An 18,067-nucleotide genomic window follows, 5' to 3' on the forward strand; every position below is an offset into this window, starting at 1 on the left:
ATTCAGGTTAATTCAAACAGTACAACCAAGCAATGAGGGTTAACTGAACAGAAAGACGGGAGGCTGGAGGCCGGGGGCCATAAGCTGACCAAACACCCCACCAACTCTTCTGGGCTGCCAGCAGAGGGGGCGAGGAGGAAGACAGGGCAAGCATGCAGCACACCACAACGCTGAAAAGCCCCCGCCCCCCAAAGTGTTGCAAAAAAATAAAAAAATTTAAAAAAAAAGGGGTTGGGCTCAAAGCAGCCAAGGGATAGCCTGAGCCGCCTGAGAAGGGAAGGGCCGTGGAAGTGAGGGGGCGGTGTGGTCAGAGAGAGGAACAGACACCAGTGACCAGAACGGAATTGGTGGGTGAGAGTGATGGTGAATGACCCATCATCCGCCTGTTTTCTCTCCACTTGGTCCTGGGTATGTGGGAGTGAATGTGGTGTGGAGAAAATGGGACATTACGACACACAAATACCTTTAAAATGAGGCATACATACAAGCAGTCGAGCAAACAAACAAACCAGAAGCACATGAAACAGATATAGATGATTAGCAACTTCACTTCTTCTGTTTCCAGTTGGGTGAAACCTGCAAATATGGAGCTGATTTTAGTGGGAGGGGTGAACACAAGGCCTTCACAGCCTCATATGTAGGTAGATGAGCCCAGGATGATTCTCTCTGGAGTCAATTAGTGAGCGAGGAGTGCAAGACTCTCACACTCTCATTCTCTCTCTCTCTCACACACACGCACACCGCTGGATGAGAAGGGACACGGCGTCCTCCCGCTGGTCTTTTGTTTGTAGGATCCTGCTGGTCTCCGTCCTGTCTCTGACCACACTCTCTGCCACGTGTGCAACGGGGCAAAGATAAGGAAAACAAGAAGTGGCAGAGCCGGGGGGGGGTCGTTCAGAGCGAGAAAGCCAACAGCCACTCTCATGACCGCGCGTGGAACAAGCGGAGTTAGTTACATTAAGAAGCAAAGCTTTGCTGAAAACAACAAAAAGCAAATTGTATACTGTGGTTGTGACTGTTGAATGGGTGTTAAGAATGGAAAGTTATGAGCGCTAAAATTTTGATGAATTTTTCTTATCTTTGCTTCGCTTTGCAGAGTTCTGCAGAGGAAGCGCAACAACCGCTGATAAGTTGCATTTTTTTTTTTTTTTTTTGGGATAACAGTTTAGAAATTGAGATGCGCTATAATCGGCCATCTCTCTCTTTTAGATTCAGGTCATCTTTCGCTTTTTCTCTCTGACTCAGTGAGCGTGTGAGGAACACGGTGGCTTCTCCGAGGCTGCTTGCCCTGCCATTCCTCAGCCAGCCTCACACTTTTAGGAATCTGCAATTCAAAAAGGGAAAAAAACAAAACAAAACAAAACAAACAAACAAAAAAAATGACAAAAAGAAAAGTTAGATTGCTTTAAAGGAAAATCGAGTAAAAGACAGCAACCCAAATATTCAGACATGGAGAGGACGAAGAAAGAAGTCATTGCATATATGAAGCTACTTTACACTGACTGAGTTCAATCTGCACATACTGTATGTGTGAAAGACCCCAATTAACCATTGATCTGTTTATCTGTTTAACTAAGAAACTCTCAGCTTATTCCACTAAAGTTTTCGTCTGGCTTGAATGCATGTCAGAATGCAGCCGCTTGACTTTGTCACAACATGCTGAACTCATGTCACGACGGGGGACAAAAATCCCACAAATACTGCTGCATGCACCACAATTCAAATGCTTCGTCAATAAGAATTACAGGAGGCATCAAATGTGTATTTACAGCGCTGAAGAACCACATGCTGTTCCAGTAACAAGCCGGCAAAGCCGATTAAAAAGTGTGAGAGGGAGTTAAACGGAGGCTTGTGTAATGAGTGATGAAAGAGGTGATTTCGGAGTATTGAAAAGCAGCGCAGACTGTCTCGTTATAGCAGTGAAGTGAAGTGACATGGAGGCCATACACGCCGTGCTTGTACAGGTGCTGCTCAGAGACCCATGCAAGAAACCACAAAGCTTTAAGGTCATGACCAGCTCCGCAACTCAGCCCAGTCTCACCATATAGCTTAGTACAGCTAATTCTCAGTCCTTTATTCCTTTACCACTGGCCTGGGAAAAAAAGGACCAGAAAAGCTCGACACTATCATTATCAAAAGGTTGATTAAAAAAGAAAGAAAAAAAAAAAAACATCTTAAAAGGGGACTATTAGTTACTAATTTAATTATTCATTTTATAAAATTAACCCTAACCAGGGGATAATAATGACTTTCACTACTTTTTCTGGTTGTAACAACACTGTGATAAATCTACAGCATGCAACACTTGAGGGGGGCACTTTTTTTCTTTTTTTTCCTGTTTAACCTACAAAAATATCTTTTTTTTATAAGTATTCATATCTTACAGCAGATTTAAATTACATTCGCATGACTGCACATCGAGCATGCTCGTCTGCAAGTGACCAAAACGCAATAACTTGCGTGATAACGTGAACTTTCGCTTGATGTTCAGTGTCACTTCAGATGGCGCACACATTTCACTCAGCTGAGTCCAATGATTTATTACCATACCGGCTCAAATGTTTGACAGAGGTCGTGGATCAGGCTCTTGATTAAAAGCATATTCATTTGAGTGGAATATGGTAATCTGACATTATTAATCAAAACAAAAAACAAAAAAGATTAAAAAAAAAAATCAAGTACTGTGTTTGAAATGTACAGTGATCATTGTCAGTGAGTGATTTGTCCCATCATGCTGTGCTTTGACTGCGGGTGTCACATTTTATTTGCATGACCACTAGGTGGCACTGCAGTGTATTAGAGAAGAGGAACTACAAGCTTCTTTTCACACACTTCTTGTACAAAACATCCTCCAGGCTCAGCGGGCATTCAGTGTCATTTCCTAAATATTACCAAATGTTTTGTTCAGAGCTCGTGAACAGCGCACAGTGACACACACTCACACTGTCTGCCACATCTGGCCCAACTATCATGAGGCACGGCGGACAAATCTGATTGGTCCTTCCCTCTGGGAAAGAAAAAAAGTGTGTGTGCGCGTCTCTGTGTGGAGGGTATTCTCTACTCTGAGCTACCAGAAACAATCTTGAATTTACATTATTTGCCCCATTCATTTGTGAATGGACACTCTCTGAATCACAGTAACAAACAACTCGCTCGCTGACTTAAATGTATGTCATAGCACCTTTGGCATTTGTTTCCAAAAAGACCTCAACGTAGGATGTGGGGACGTATCCCTCCTCGTCCTCGTTCCTGCGCACTCGTGTCCACCCGTCTCCTTTGTCTTCCTCTATGACGTACAACAGCTCGCCTTCGGCCACGGAGATAGTACCCTCATTATGCCCTGCAAAAGTGGAGGGGAAATTAAAAAAAAAAAAAAGAGAACTAAGAGAGAAAGTGAAAATTTTCGACTGTGCACTTGAAGGAACTACCTTCTGGTAAGTTTAGGTAGAGTAGATTGATAGAAAGAGGAAGCAAAACGAGCTGGCGTGTGGTAGGAGAATGCAACCATAATGTTGTAATTTGCAGAAAACTGCAGTAGCCTACAGAGTGAGTGCGCTAACCTGCGCATAAACCATGGTAGTTTGAATATGAATGAAGCGTAACATCAACCTACAAAACTGTCCTGCAAAACCACTTCTCAAGAAAGGAATTTTTCACATGCTCACAGTTACTTTATCTTCTTCACTTAATCTGTCCATTAATGAAAAAAGCGTCTTATTTGAAGGTACAGCCGTGGCTACGAGAATGACTGTCGGTGGAAGGATCATCATTCAGTTTCCAAACAAAACTGGATATAAGCACTTCTGGATATTTTAAATCATGAATTAGCAACTCCAGGATTGTATGGTTCAAACATACCAAATATTAAATTAACAGATTAGACCAGGCGTTCCAACGGGACCAAGGGGGGGGGGCAAGATAAATCTCAGAGGTCACCAGGTGATTAAAAGTCTAAAGAATACAATATGTTACAGAAAGAAGTTCATTTAAAAAAAAAAAGTTCGTAATTTTTTTTTTTTGTGTGACATACTGGATATTTTCATCTCTTAGTGTCGGAAAACTGTTAAAATAGGCTCTATTTGCCATTACTACTTAAGCCCTCTAAAAAAATACTTAAAGTAAGTAAAATACAAGATACTTTCACTTCTTCGGGCCTCTAAAATTCCTTCAAATGGGACAAAAAAAGATGGAAAAATCACTGCTCACAACCCATGAGCATTCAGCCCCGAGGGGGTCAAAGCTAAACTTTGCTTAACTTTAAGGGATCACAAGCGACAAGGTTGTTTATATTACATTGTTTATACTTCTTTTTTCCCTTTAATCCAGACTCTGTAATGGCTCGGAGGCTTTAACGATGAAGGCCAAGACACAGGGCCACTAAAAGTCCTGGCCTATCCGGTAGTGATGAAATACGCTGTCCTTTAATTCACTGGCGTCATTAATAGTTCTCTACTATTGGGACTGCGCTTACCCCTGGGCATACGCTCTTATTTATTGTTACTGCTGATTTGTTGGTTTACCTTTGCCCTTCGTGTGGATTGTCTACATCGTCCTGTGCATCAATGTACAGTATGTCACTGTTAAACTTAAAAAAAATAAATAAATAAAAAAAATTGTTCACTAAAAAATGAAAACCTGTAAAACTACTGCACTTAATGTGTCATTGCCATCCTCACAATCACCAATAAGAACAAACTTAGGTTTTGCATGATAACTCTGTCCAGCAACCACTACAGCCAAAATGTACAGATGGCAAAATTAAAACTTTATAGTAAGGTCATTGGTCACAACACACTTTAAACAATGACTGGTTGTGTTCAATTGTAATTTCGATGCCCTTATATTCTCTTACAGAGGAAGGATTTTCCTGTTTTTTCCAAAGAAGGCTGCCGGCATTTATAATCCCTCTGATCGATTAGGGCTCTTTACGACCTCTCTGATTTGCACCCAGCGTTACATTCCACATCTGTTGAAAATAGTGTACCACAGAAATGACTAAACTTTTATTACAACTGTCCTCCTCCACACATTTCCTAATAAAGGTCACACCCCCTACTCCCCTTCACTCAGAGGAAATCAAAAGAGATTCCTCCACCCTGCTTCTGTACAACCATCTACGCTTGTTCAGTCTGTTTCAAGAAATACCAGGATCTTACCAGAAGCTGCTGACTAATAAAGGGCATGTGTGTGGCAGCCGACCAACCAGCAAGCTTTGTGCTTTGAAACGTCAGCGGAGGACTCTATTGGGTTTATGTGTTTTAATTTGACCATTTCTAACCGTAGTTACCTTCGAAGGGGTACAAGGCTTTGCAGGTGCCGATGGTGGGCAAGGTCTCCTCATCGTCAAACTCATCGTCGAACTCTGGCGTTGTGGAGGTGGGGATGGGATGGGTGTTGGCTTTGACCTGAGTCTCTGAATTCTGCTCCTCTGTGTAGCTGCCATCCGGGCTGCTCAAGGGCCAACACACACACAGTAAATATACTGTGAAAACATACATAGTTTTCTTTGGAAAAAATAAAATGTGTAACATCACAGGGGAGTGGCACTGATTTGGGTTTGGGTGTTTGTCAGAGTATACCATACCTCTCTCTGTCCTGTGCACAATTGTTGTTCACTGTTGTGTTGTTCTGGGTCTCATAGAGCCCACTTCTCCGTTGTGTATCACTCTTGGAAGGCATCCTCTCCTCCACCTCTACTAACCAGCCCTGAAACACACGCAAAGATTACGTGTGTGTTGGCTGCAGTTTATTTTTTTTCCCTCCTACACAACCACTTGACGACTTGAAATTTACTTCAAGCGTAATGGAATTCTGTTTATCCGTGAATCAGGTGGCCTTTATAATTTGGCAAGAACCTTCAAAGGAGGAACACCTCTTGCCTTGCACTCCACTTTGTTTGCCATAATTACACGGTTAAACCAGGCCATTGTTCTGGGACTCCTCTCTCCCTGCAAAAAGGTGGAACATGCAGCCAGCCCCTCCAGCTGCATCACATCTTCTCCTAATATGGACAAGTGGCAGTCTTCTTTGGAACTACCCCAGATGGAGACATGTGTTTGAACTCCTCATTATTTACTGTCTCAGATAAACCAAACAAGATAACTTTGCCAACACTAACATTCACACAGAGACGAGAGCTGAGACTGGCACCCAACTAACCTCGAATTTCTGCACTTCACACTGGAGCTTCTCGATGGTCTGGCCTATTTCTGATAGTCGAGGGTCTACGCTGGCAGGGTCTCCCATCTGTGGGTTCTTCACGTACACGTCTTTCATCTTAGTTAGAGCGTCCCTAAGAGAGCAAATTACTACAGTCAGTGCTCCAGTCTTTGTTGCATATTAAAGAAACACAAATATATTGCTTGACATAGGTGGAAGTGAAAAGCTCCTTAATGCTAAATTTAACACTTCATAAAGCTACCTCTGGTCCATCTCTTTTTGAATGTCCTTATTTAATTCATCTATCTTGCCCTGTAGCTTCTTCCTCCTCTGCTCTGGTGGCAGGTGGCTGAAGTCCTCTGGTCCAGAACCCTGAGAGGAAAACAAAGGGAGGCAGGAAGGAGAGCCAAAAATGGAGAAAGAGAAGGAAAGAAACTGTAAGATAAAGAAAATTAACATTCATAATCCATTATTTGTTGCGTTGCTGTTTTAACAGGGATCTTATCTAGTGAGGTGCAGTATCTCCCTTTGCTGTAAACCCTGTGAACCAAGACTGAGCGGTGAATGGATAACAGCTCCCCAAATGGAGCTCATGTTATGTTCTAACCTAATAATTTAACCTGAAGGAGATACTGCAGCCGCTCTCTAACACACACTCACTGAGAGTTGGGATGTTTGTCTTTGTATAGACTTGAGGCCTTTCACCTATTCAGTCACCACACCTAATCTAGTGCCCTCTGTCAAGCCATCGGAAATGTAATAATGTATTAGCTGCATCCTATCATTGCTCATATAGTGTTTCAGTGTGAGCTGGCTAATGCGTATGAAGCTGTCGGACATGATTGTGTGTTCTTCTTGTAATGGAGGTTGTGTGAGTGAGAGGTTTTTTGGCAGGCCAGTGGGTCAACATTTCCTGTTGAGAAGTTTTCCAGATTTTAACACTGAACTGATGAGTCACACTGTTCTGCAGTGTCTCAGACCTTCTGCAGATATAAAGTATCCCTTTTCTGACGCTAGTGGAGGCTGGTCTGAATGGAGCCCCAACAAGTTCAAAATTAAATAAATAAATAATCAAAAAATAAATAATCATATGAATACATAAAGTAAAATATATGAACGAACCGCTAAATTTTGGAGTAATTTCATAAGATACAATTCCGCGAGAGAAAAACCAGAAACCTTTTCTCTGTGGTCGCTTTAGCCAACAGAGACACTAGCTAGCTAGCGGTTGGTTAGGTTGACAAGCTTAAGATAAGATAAACTAAAGATGTGTGCTTTACTGGAAGTGTTTTCAAACAATATGTTTTGCTTTTACAAGTAAAAAGACTTCATGGATGAGAACTGAGGGATTGGTTTGGCAGATGCACTTCTGGTAAACTTCCCCACCTCAGATAAAAGCCAGCCCACAGCAAATTCCCTAATATTTTCTTTGGGAGGCATCCACGAATGTCCGTCATGTAGCTGACAGCACAGTCCCAAATGTGGACAGCTGTTGGTAAGCCTGCTGGGGCCATGTGATTGGCTAATAGGTGAGGGGACGGGGGCTGGCGAGAACTCTTGACTGTCAGTAAATGTGAGATTATGACAGAAAAGCTTGACTTTTGTCATAAGAATGTCTATAATGATGTAGATGGGAACTCTAATACAACCCTGTTATTATTAGAATAATAAACTTTTTAAAAATATTTGGTCAAATTATACAATAATTTGTTGGTTCATTTCCGAAATTTTCTCCATTCATATAAGTATATTTATTCATTTCCTTAATATTGAAGCCTTTGTGACTCTACATTATCATCTTATTTTTGAGGGGAAAAAACCCAAGAGAATGTTGTGTGGACTGAATAAATCAAGGCCTGGCATTGGATCTCATTGAGATGGGTCACAGCGGCACCACAGGTTATGACTGCTGGAGCTACAGACTTGAGGTCAGGATCCACACGAGGCGGGGCAAACACAGCAGCTAGGTTACCGTGGCAACCTTACCCTTTGTCCCTGTATCAGCACGCAACACTTACCAGGCATGCAACATAACAAAGATCTGTCAGTCATCATGCAGAGACATGCTCCTTTCTCACTCATAAGTTACAGTACAGAAGTCATGTATTAGTGTTTACATTCTCTATGTACCCCAAGACAATTGAAAAGACCATTATCTAAATTGTAATTCAACTCTACATGATCAATACTAAAATTATGGGCATGCATTTAGTAATCTGTTGTTTACACTATGATCAATTTCGGATGGATAAGAATTTAAAATTTTATTGTTCTGTACAGAATCAGGCATAGATTTAGAACATTTAAAACCCATATACATTAAATACGAGAATATTGAAATTACAAAAATCATGAAAACGCCATAATTTTCATTTTGGGAAATACGCTTATTCGCTTTCTTGCCCGAGAGACGCTCTATTGTCTGTACAGCAAATATGAAGCCAGAGCCAGCAGGCAGTTAGCTTAACTCAGCATAAACACTGGAAACGGGGGGAACAGCTAGCCTGGCTGTTTCCAAAGCTGAACTATTTCACAGCCGGGAGCAGTGACTTCCTGCTCACTGTCCTGGACTTGCCAGGCCATTCTGGCTTCTGTACGTATTAAACAAAACAAGATATGACATGTTCATTCGTGAACATTGAGGTGACAGCAGGGGGACTTTAATACCTTTGGACAAGGCCAGTTTCAAACCTTTTCCAGTGTTTATGCTAAGATAAGATAAATGTTTTCTGGCTGTAGCTTCATATCTATTGAATAGACATAAGAGTGGTAGCAATCTTCTCATCTAACTTTCAGCAATAAAACAAAGTGTATTTTCCCATTATGTCAAATAATTTAATACTTACATACTCAAAAAAGTGTCTTGGTCTGAAAATGGTAGCCTGTGGAGGCCTGGCAATGTACACTTCTCTTACATCAGTTTTACAGAACAGCTTTTCTACTGTGTAAATGAAAATTGGCATGCAGTGTGAGGACATGAGTGAACAACTACTGCCTAAAATCAGATTAGTATTTGTTATACGGACATACAATTTGTGGAGACAGTAGGGACTACCAGACAGACGGACAGATAAAACAGAGTAAATCTGATCACCTCAATGAGATTCCGGACGTGGGAATTGAGTGTGATCTGCACCACAGAGACCACAGACACAGTTTGGGAGAGACATGACGAGAACACAACCACAACATCAAAACAAACCACAAAATAACATAAAATGGGACAACGAAGTGAGTCTGGGGTCCATCGTTGTGTCACAGCAAAAATTATTAAAAATTAACAACTCAAGTTCAAAAAAAAAAAAAAGGGAGCACAACAAAAACGGCGCACAGAACGTTATTAACAGTGTGTTACTGGGAGGACGTGACATGCGTGCTATGGTCATGCCGCTATGGTCGTGCAGTTATACGGTCATGCTTACCAGCTTGAGAGAAAGCTTCATGGGGTAGAGATAGAAATGGCGAAGAGCAGGAGAGAGAAAGAGACAACAGACAAAAGTCATCATCAGGAGAATATTGTGGCTATTTGTTTCATTTTCCTTTAAACAAAAACTGTTTACATGTATTTGATGATAACACTTTTCTTTGCCAAACTTCACCATTTAATTAAAAGAGGGTATAGCTCTTAAAGGCTGAAGGATTTGGATTTATATGCTAGTTGTGTCATTTTAAAAAAAAAAAAAAAAAAAGCTCTTTCAGCAGCGACTTCAGCTATAGAGCCCCCACTCTTTTCTAATGTGATGAAGTTTAACATTTTGGATAAGATGGATTAATGAAAAATGAAAAATAAGTTGGCCAAAAGGACCAACCGAATGTACAGGCATGGAGTAAAGAATGAAAACAATTAATGGCAAACACATGAAATAAATGCAGAGGAAGAAGTAGAGGAATAGTGACTGCGACAGGGACGGATGTACCCTTTACTTCTTGATCCCGATACGCTGCCATTACAATGAGACACAAGTGACAGCAGAGGGCGCCAAAAGCATGTATCACGTTAGCAGATCCATATCTCGACATGGAGGCAGATACTGTGCACATACAAGCTGGAGAGAAGCTTTCAAAACCAAACTCACTTGTTAAAAATAAAAATGGACATATATCTACATATCCAGGTCTATGATACACTTCATATGAAAGCAGCTGAATGAATGTAGAAAACAAGTAAGAGCAATCAAGAACTAAAAGGCAAAAATTGTTTCACGAGTGTTAATTTCGATCATTTGCTGAGTGCTTCTTGAAAGGACGCTTTTTTAATCTTTTGAATACAAAGAACAGAGCGGAGAGCAGGTTAACAACAATTGGCTGGTATAGCTGGAGCAGATGACTTGTAATCCTGTTAGAGGTTCACAGGCTGGTGCGCTGAGGAGCTCGACTCACTTTAGCCCACTAATCAAGTCATCCACCTGGAATAGCCTGTTACGGTCCTCACTATGACGCCTTGTGATCCTCAACCTCGCCTCCCCACTACATCTGATGTACCTCGTCTACCAGCAGCAGAATTTATTTCGTGCTCAAGTTGGGTTTTCTTTGTGCTTCCATTTCAGCCAATTTCCTTTTATTTTTTCCATATTTATATATTTATGTATTCTGAATATATTGGTTGATTGTTTCGCATGTTTACGAAAGACATCAGGAACTTCACACAGATAAACTGAGATTTTAAAAATTGAAATCATATATGCAGAAAACCACGCCACTGAGTAAAATGCAAGGATTTAAAAAAAAAAAAAAAAGAATGAACAATAGGCAGATGATGGGTAAATCCTTGTCTCTCATTGGCTATTCCTGCTCTGAGCATACACGTGATAAATCATGAAATCACTTGAAAGCTGCGGTTTGCTGCAAGTAGGACTAAGTAACATGATGTAAGTGTTTTATTCTAAACTCTCAGCAAATAATTCTTTACTCATATGTTGGCTCTTTACAGCATTCTTACATGTGATTCTTTTGAGTTTGATAAATACAGTCTACCCGAGCTCTTTCCAACCACCCAGACAGACATAGATATACAGGTATAATACATAACACCACTGCTGCATGGCACACCAGCACAAAGAAAGCCCTGGAGGGGTGAATTCTGGGTACTGTAGGCTGAGCCCAGATCCAAAGTGTGACCAACACCTCGCCTAATGTTACATCCACCTGACGGTGAGATTTAATTGGCGAGGAAGGGTGACTGTTGGGTGGGATGAATAGCATCCTCACACCCATAATGTCCCACATCCACAGGTGCTTGTGACACTTTGTGAATTGACCCCTTGTAGAATGCTAAGTGGGGAAGCCCTGAAACAGCTGCGGGACACGGCGAGCAACGAGAAACCTCAAGCTGATAAATGTGATGTGGGATGAAGTCATCATCTCCGATCATTCGTCCTGATTCCACACGTGTCAGCGCCATGTGATCAATAATGAGCAAGGCACAGACACTAGCCTCCTTTGTGAGGAAAATTTTTCAGCATTAATTGTGACAAACACTCTCCTCCTGGAGACTGAAGTAGTCACACAACAAATTATTATTAATGAGGCTACTGCCTGTGTTGTACATGGCTTTTACTAATCACACACATCCACACACATTCAATATTCATTCATACGTTCTTCCAACCACGCATCTGCACATGCTCGCAGAAACACACACACACACACACACACACACAGGTACTCGCTGACGCCCATCACACACACACTTACAACATATTGCCTGGCTTCGAAAGCATATGTGGGTCGGCCCAGAGTCCTCTTCATAAGCTCTTTGTGACAAATGAGCGAGCGCGGGGATTGCTGCTGTGGTGGTCGTCAGAGAGAACAGCTTTGTCAGTGAGAACTCAGAGAACAGCACTGACGTCTTAAAGCTCTTATACTGTATATTATCTGAATTTGATCCCCAAAACACATACACTTTCTCTTTTTCCTCCCAAACAACACACGTACACTCGCACACAGACAGTGACTGCGGATGGATCACACAGCTAAGATGCAACACACAAAGGCTCTCCTGCAGAGGCAGACATCCTTCCACTGTGCAGAAAGACACGACACCCTACCCCCACTGGCAAAACTATCTCCAATGTGATGCTATGTTCTCTTTGCAGAAAGTGGGAGACGGATACTCTTGTATTTTCTTCATTTACCTACAGCTGTAACCACAGAATATCATTGAAAGTAGTTTTTATAGCTTGCTTCTTTTTTAAGCAGGGTTTCTGCAGAGTTCACTAAGTTAAGTTTAGGAATTTTAAGAACCTTCTACCACATAGAAGGCAATTTGATACCCGTTTCATGATCATATGATCCAAAGAATGAAAGTATGATGGATACCAGTAGGTATGATATTGCCTACAAATATTTACTACTAGTTCACATTTTTTTGGTACTTTCCAGCAGTCTGTAACAAATTTTTTATGATAAAATTATTTGAATTAATGCAAACTGGACCCACATAAGTGGCATAATACAGAGGAATGTATTAACCAATTAAAAATGATTCATTCTTTTAAGTTAATTTAAATTCTTGCTTAAATTAACACTTGCCCATTATGAGTCAATGAGCTTCCTAGCTACTGTAACTAGTAGCAGTGACAGTGCAGCTACAGGTCTGATGCTGCTGGCTGAAACTCCAAAAAAAGGATTGAATAGCTTTCTGTGTGCACAATCCACTGTCACAACATTCCCACTTTAATTAATTAGTATGTATGTAATATCTCCCAACAGTCTGCAATCAGAAACAAAAAACATTTTTAACTAACATAACTGTCTACTGTGGACGAAGGGAAAACTATTTATAAGACTTTTGTGTATTAAAATGAAAAGTTTAAAAAACCTTTCAAAGCTCATAAGACTTTTCAAGAACTGCAAATAATCTGTTAAAAATATGCCTTCCTTCTCAAAATGAACACAAGGTCCTGTAGTACTGGTGACAAAGTGTTAGTGCTAGTTAGCTTGGTTTGACCAGATGGATGCCGGCCTGTTTGTAAAAGAGTTGAGGAATTGCCCTGACCCTCTACCAGCAGTTGGTCAGGGGCATTGGCCAAAACTGTCTGTGCCAGTGAGGAAGTGGGGCTGGTGTCCCTAAAGGACCTCTTGCTATTTTACTAAATTAACCATGCACCTTCTGTTGCCTTTTATTTACCTAAAATATATGGTACATTTATTCAAAAACAGAAATCAGTTATATTGTAAAATGTACTCTAATTCAAACAACATCTATATACATGAAAAACATAAACAGGTAACTGCCATGAGACATGCAAAGGAATACAAATTAGATAAGTGTATTGTTATGAGATATGGAAAGGAGTTCTAAAATTTAAAATATGCCTTTCGATTCTCCAAAGGGTTTTCTCCACTGATACAGTTTCTAACCTCTCATGGCCTTAAAAACATCATTCAACCTTATAATTGTACCATGAAATGTTACAATAAGGTCAAACTTCAACCTTTTTCATCTATGTATAGTTGAAAACAATGTATTTGATCATATTTGAACATTTTTTATCGCTCTTCTCAAGAGTTGTTGCAGCACTTCCGCTTTGAGAAATGTGCACTTCCTGCTTGATCTGTCTGGCGCTAGAAAAAATACACGCTTCCCTTTTTTCTGCTGGCCTTCAATCATTTCCTCTACAATATGCTCACACACTGCACTCTAGCACCACATTGTTCCTTTGGCCTTTTCAGACGTCATGTTAGCACCAATTCATACCAGTGTTTTTACTTTGAGCAACCGTTGCCCTTTCAGAATATGAGCGTAAACAAAAACTATATTTGTGGGGCCCGGAAGGAACATGTGAGTTACCGCCCATTCCTGAGGTCAGGGAGAGCTGGAGGGCAAAGTGCTATGAACTGCCCCAGCCCAGCAACTCCATTAGAACAGACACTGGGCTCTACACCGGGAACTGGTGATGACACTCACCAGCACCCAGGGCTAGTGCTGATAAAGCCACCCTCCAGGAAGCCTTCTAAAATTACTATCCTGGCCCTCTCACTCCAAACAGAAGTGACTTTGTCAGCCTGCTGCCTTAATCTTCTTCGTTATGTTCTTTTCTTTATACTACGTGCAAAAAACAAAACAGAAACAATCCGTCTCCAGCACAGACTGCAGAGTAGTGCGCAGGGAGCAACTGCAGTCTCCATGCTACTGCCAAGACCGCTCAGGCGTCTTGTTAATTTCTGTCAAGAGAGGGAAGGTGGGTTGAGTGGGACTTTAATTCTGAGCATAGTTAATATGAAGAATGAAAAGACAAGATGGAGAAACTGCTGGTGAGTCAGACAAGTACCACAGATTCACAGTTAAGCGCTACAATAGCATGCTAGAGAAGCAAAAAGCCTGAGCACTGTATGGGTGAAGGTGAGAGGCCTGTCAGATTATTGATATTCACTAATCATACCATCTTAGTTGTAACATCAATTTTGAAGGCAGTTCTGAACAACAAACTTAAATTAAACTAGTAATGAGCCAATGTGAGCACTATTTTCTAACTGAAGTCACATTGCCTACCTATAGATGCATTCAGTTACTGGTAAGAGAGGTGATGTTCAATCACCTGCTACGACACAAAGATTCTATCTTAGTATTACTTCACCCATACAGTGTAGCAGGTACAGAGCTCAGATACAGGTGTACAGACACCCACACATGCACAAAGCTTGCTGGACACACACACTTACCCCTCGCCTCAGGCTCCGGAGGCAATGCATTTTGGGTTTGGAGGTCATGAAGTCGTTGAGACGATGGGATAGGGGCTCCTTGTGCTGCTTGGGAGACTGGGGGTCGTTGGGAACAGCAGAGGGTGAGGGCGGGGATGAGGCTGGGGGGGCAGGTGGGGGCTGGTGGGGGGATGTTAACAGGGACATAAGCTACCAGTAAGAGAGGGAGCCGTGACGAAGAGGAGAAGGATAAACATGGAAGTGGAGGAGGAAGAAGAAGAAGAAGGGGGCGAGAATCCAACGAAAAAAGACAAAGGAAGAAAAAGAGGAGGGAACACAAAACGAAATAAATAAGCCTCCTACAAATATTAAAAAATTAAACACACTACAGAAAACCCAAACAGAACGTAAAAGACAACCAAAGGAACGTCAAACCTAGTGTATCAGTAGTTATGTTGTGGAAAAAAATGTCAAACACATAAAACATAAAAACAGTTAAAAAGAAGAAAACAACCAGAGTGAGTTTGAAGCATAAAATGTGTTAAAGCAAGCGGCTGCAACAAAGCAAACAGCAAAGAGTTTCAGTCAAAGCGCATGCAGGCTCCTTTTTTTCCTTTCGCGACCGCAGCGCATGCCAGCTAGGCCGAGAAATTCACCACATCCCCAAGGATATCAGCAGCTGAATTTGAGGTCATCATCAGAGAAACCAGATTGCTTATTAACCTGACTGCATAAGTCATCAACCTATTTAGGAGTTAGAGAATGAAGCAGTGACGAGTGTCAAGATACCACACAATGCACATGCATAGGCAAGCCATTCAGAAACCCCTCTTCACAAATCAAAGAGTCTGACAAATCCCTAAAAACCCCGGTTCTTTAAGGTAGTAATGGTGCTTTTTTACTGAAATATCAGTATAGTATTTTATTTTTGTATGTGTTTCTGCTATGCTTGCATGCAGGTGTGTGGATGTACAGTGTACAGTAAATACCTCTGTGTATGGCTGTCTGTGCTCCCAAAAACTTTCAATTGAAAATGAATCCCTAGTACATCAAGCACAGATAATAGAAACATACTCTTCTGAGTAAGTATACCTATGTTTGTGATTTTACACACAGTGGTTTAAACACCATTTTCTGTACACATACAGTCAGTGCACTGGGGTTTCTCATCTACACACACTTGCTTCCATCCTTCCTCTTACTCACAGACACAGACACACACACACACACACAAACACACACACACACACACACACACGCACGCACACACACAATTACTCACTCATGCTCTGATCTAATTCAATACCAACAGTGCCACCAGCCCATAAGACAGTCAGAGATCTGTTTTGCTGTTCAGAAGCAGGAATCTGAAGGAGGCAACTCGAGGCTGATCGGCAGTCAATGGAAAAACGCTGAAGGGAGACTGTTACTTGAGATCAAGTTAATATCTGCCAGATGAGTCCATCCACAGGTTGAAGGTAGAAATGCATTAGTGTGTGTTACAGAAGGGAGGCTCCAGAATCGGTGAGGGTGATTGCCAGGAAGGAGGAAACGGGTGGCAAATAATAACAACAAAAATGGCAATACTAACAGAGGACTAGCAACACAGTTCTTCAGCTTAACAGAAGTCAACGAAAGTCAAAGAATCTGCATACAATTAAACTAAATTAAATACCATAACCACATAACATAGCAATGTAACAGATACTACAAATGTAACATTGAACAGGTATATTTCTATAGCCACTGTATCACAAGACATAACCAACATAAAGTAATACGACCTATTATATCCTTCCTGTCCTCCATCCCACCCCATAAAAAACTCCCCAAAGTGCCAGGTGACGTCCAAATGTGCAAAATGAAATTCACTGCAACCAGTGAGGCTTTGCTGTGTTTTCCAGTGTAAGTGTGACTCTTTGTTAAGTGAGCATTCATGTGTTACCTTGTTCTTGTTCTTAATGAAAGGCCACAGTTTGCCCTTGCTCTTGCCAGCAGGCTTTTCCTTGCCCTCTCTGGAGTTGGACAGGCTGGTGTCAGACGCCGTCCTCTTCATGGCCTGGCCATAGTCCTCAAATTCCACGTCTCCCGGGGGCTCGAACCCAGACTTATAGGACTCCACCACCTGCTTTGAGTCCTAGTCGGGGACAGAGGTCACAGCAATCAGTGACAGCCTTATTCTAGACACATTTTTATCTACATTTACATATTATAACTATCTTTTAAAAGCTTTTTTAAATGCAAGCAACGTTTAAAAGGGGTATTCCTGTTTGTGCAGGTTTTCCAGCTAACCAGCAGGTCTGGAGATAAAATGCAACACAATAGTGGGCTGGTGATTCTGTTGTTTAGAGTAGTTTCTGTCTGATAACAGTTCGTGAGTGTGACATGAAAGGAGAGGGAGAGGGACTGTCATTTGTTCAGTCTGTGGGCCAGAGAAAGAAAAGGAAAAACACCTTAATCTGTCAGGCAGGAGCTATGACAATACACTGGGGTCGGGGACACAGCGAGGCTGGTCAGACACAGGAAGAAGCACATTAATCAAGTGCAGTGTGTATCAACCTATCTGCACTGACAAGGGCTGAGGGTCTGGTTTAAGTTAGGATCAGGGGTCAAAGATTTGTTGTTGTGCACTGTATGTATACATGAGAGAAGAATGAGAGACACAGAGAGAAGAAAGAAGCATGTGATATGTTATTCCCCACTGTTGTTTACTGCAGCAGACAGTCACAGGCTGGAGTCATCTCCCTGGAGGAGGGCCATGCACACAGCTAGCTACACACACACACACACACACACACACACACACACACACACACACACACACACACACACAAGCACACGCACACAAGCACACACAAGCACACACACACAAGCACACACAAGCACACACACACACACACACACACACACACACACACACACACACACACACACACACACACACGCACACAAGCACACACACAAGCACACAAGCACACGCACACACACACACACACACACACACACACACACACACACACACACACACACACACACACACACACACACACACACACAGTGTGATCCCTGGGGATAATCTTGTGTGTTGTCATGTGACATCTCAATATATCACACTGCTCACTTTCACTTTAATGTAGGCAAATCATAAATAAATATATAAATAATAAGCCATGGGCAACAAGACCTTAAGGCTCTGAGGAGGAGCTCTGATCAGAGCACAGTGGTTCAGCTTCTTCTTGTTAGGTACTGTGCAGGTATTAAAGAA

General features: G+C 41.7%; 1 protein-coding gene across 12 annotated transcripts in view; it reads right to left on the minus strand.

The window, feature by feature from the left end:
• Window positions 1-1,136: 1,136 nt before the first annotated feature.
• LOC120806603 (formin-binding protein 1) overlaps window positions 1,137-18,067 on the minus strand; it is a 57,096-nt gene continuing 40,165 nt past the window's right edge. For 2 of the 12 annotated variants that reach the window (XM_040157930.1, XM_040157925.1), the window contains exons 9-17: window positions 16,748-16,939; window positions 14,824-15,012; window positions 9,582-9,596; window positions 9,254-9,289; window positions 6,422-6,531; window positions 6,160-6,292; window positions 5,585-5,706; window positions 5,288-5,451; window positions 2,123-3,340 (exon numbers count right to left, since the gene is read on the minus strand). In XM_040157930.1, coding sequence (XP_040013864.1) covers window positions 3,162-3,340; window positions 5,288-5,451; window positions 5,585-5,706; window positions 6,160-6,292; window positions 6,422-6,531; window positions 9,254-9,289; window positions 9,582-9,596; window positions 14,824-15,012; window positions 16,748-16,939 — 1,140 coding nt within the window. In that variant the 3' untranslated portion in view covers window positions 2,123-3,161. Of the gene's footprint in view, window positions 1,325-2,122; window positions 3,341-5,287; window positions 5,452-5,584; window positions 5,707-6,159; window positions 6,293-6,421; window positions 6,532-9,253; window positions 9,290-9,581; window positions 9,597-14,823; window positions 15,013-16,747; window positions 16,940-18,067 lie in introns of those variants that run through there. The other 10 variants (XM_040157927.1, XM_040157926.1, XM_040157931.1 and 7 more) reach the window with 10 other exon arrangements.

This window comes from Xiphias gladius, chromosome 20 (genome assembly GCF_016859285.1).
Source record: "Xiphias gladius isolate SHS-SW01 ecotype Sanya breed wild chromosome 20, ASM1685928v1, whole genome shotgun sequence".
In the NCBI taxonomy this organism is placed as follows: Eukaryota; Metazoa; Chordata; class Actinopteri; order Istiophoriformes; family Xiphiidae; genus Xiphias; species Xiphias gladius.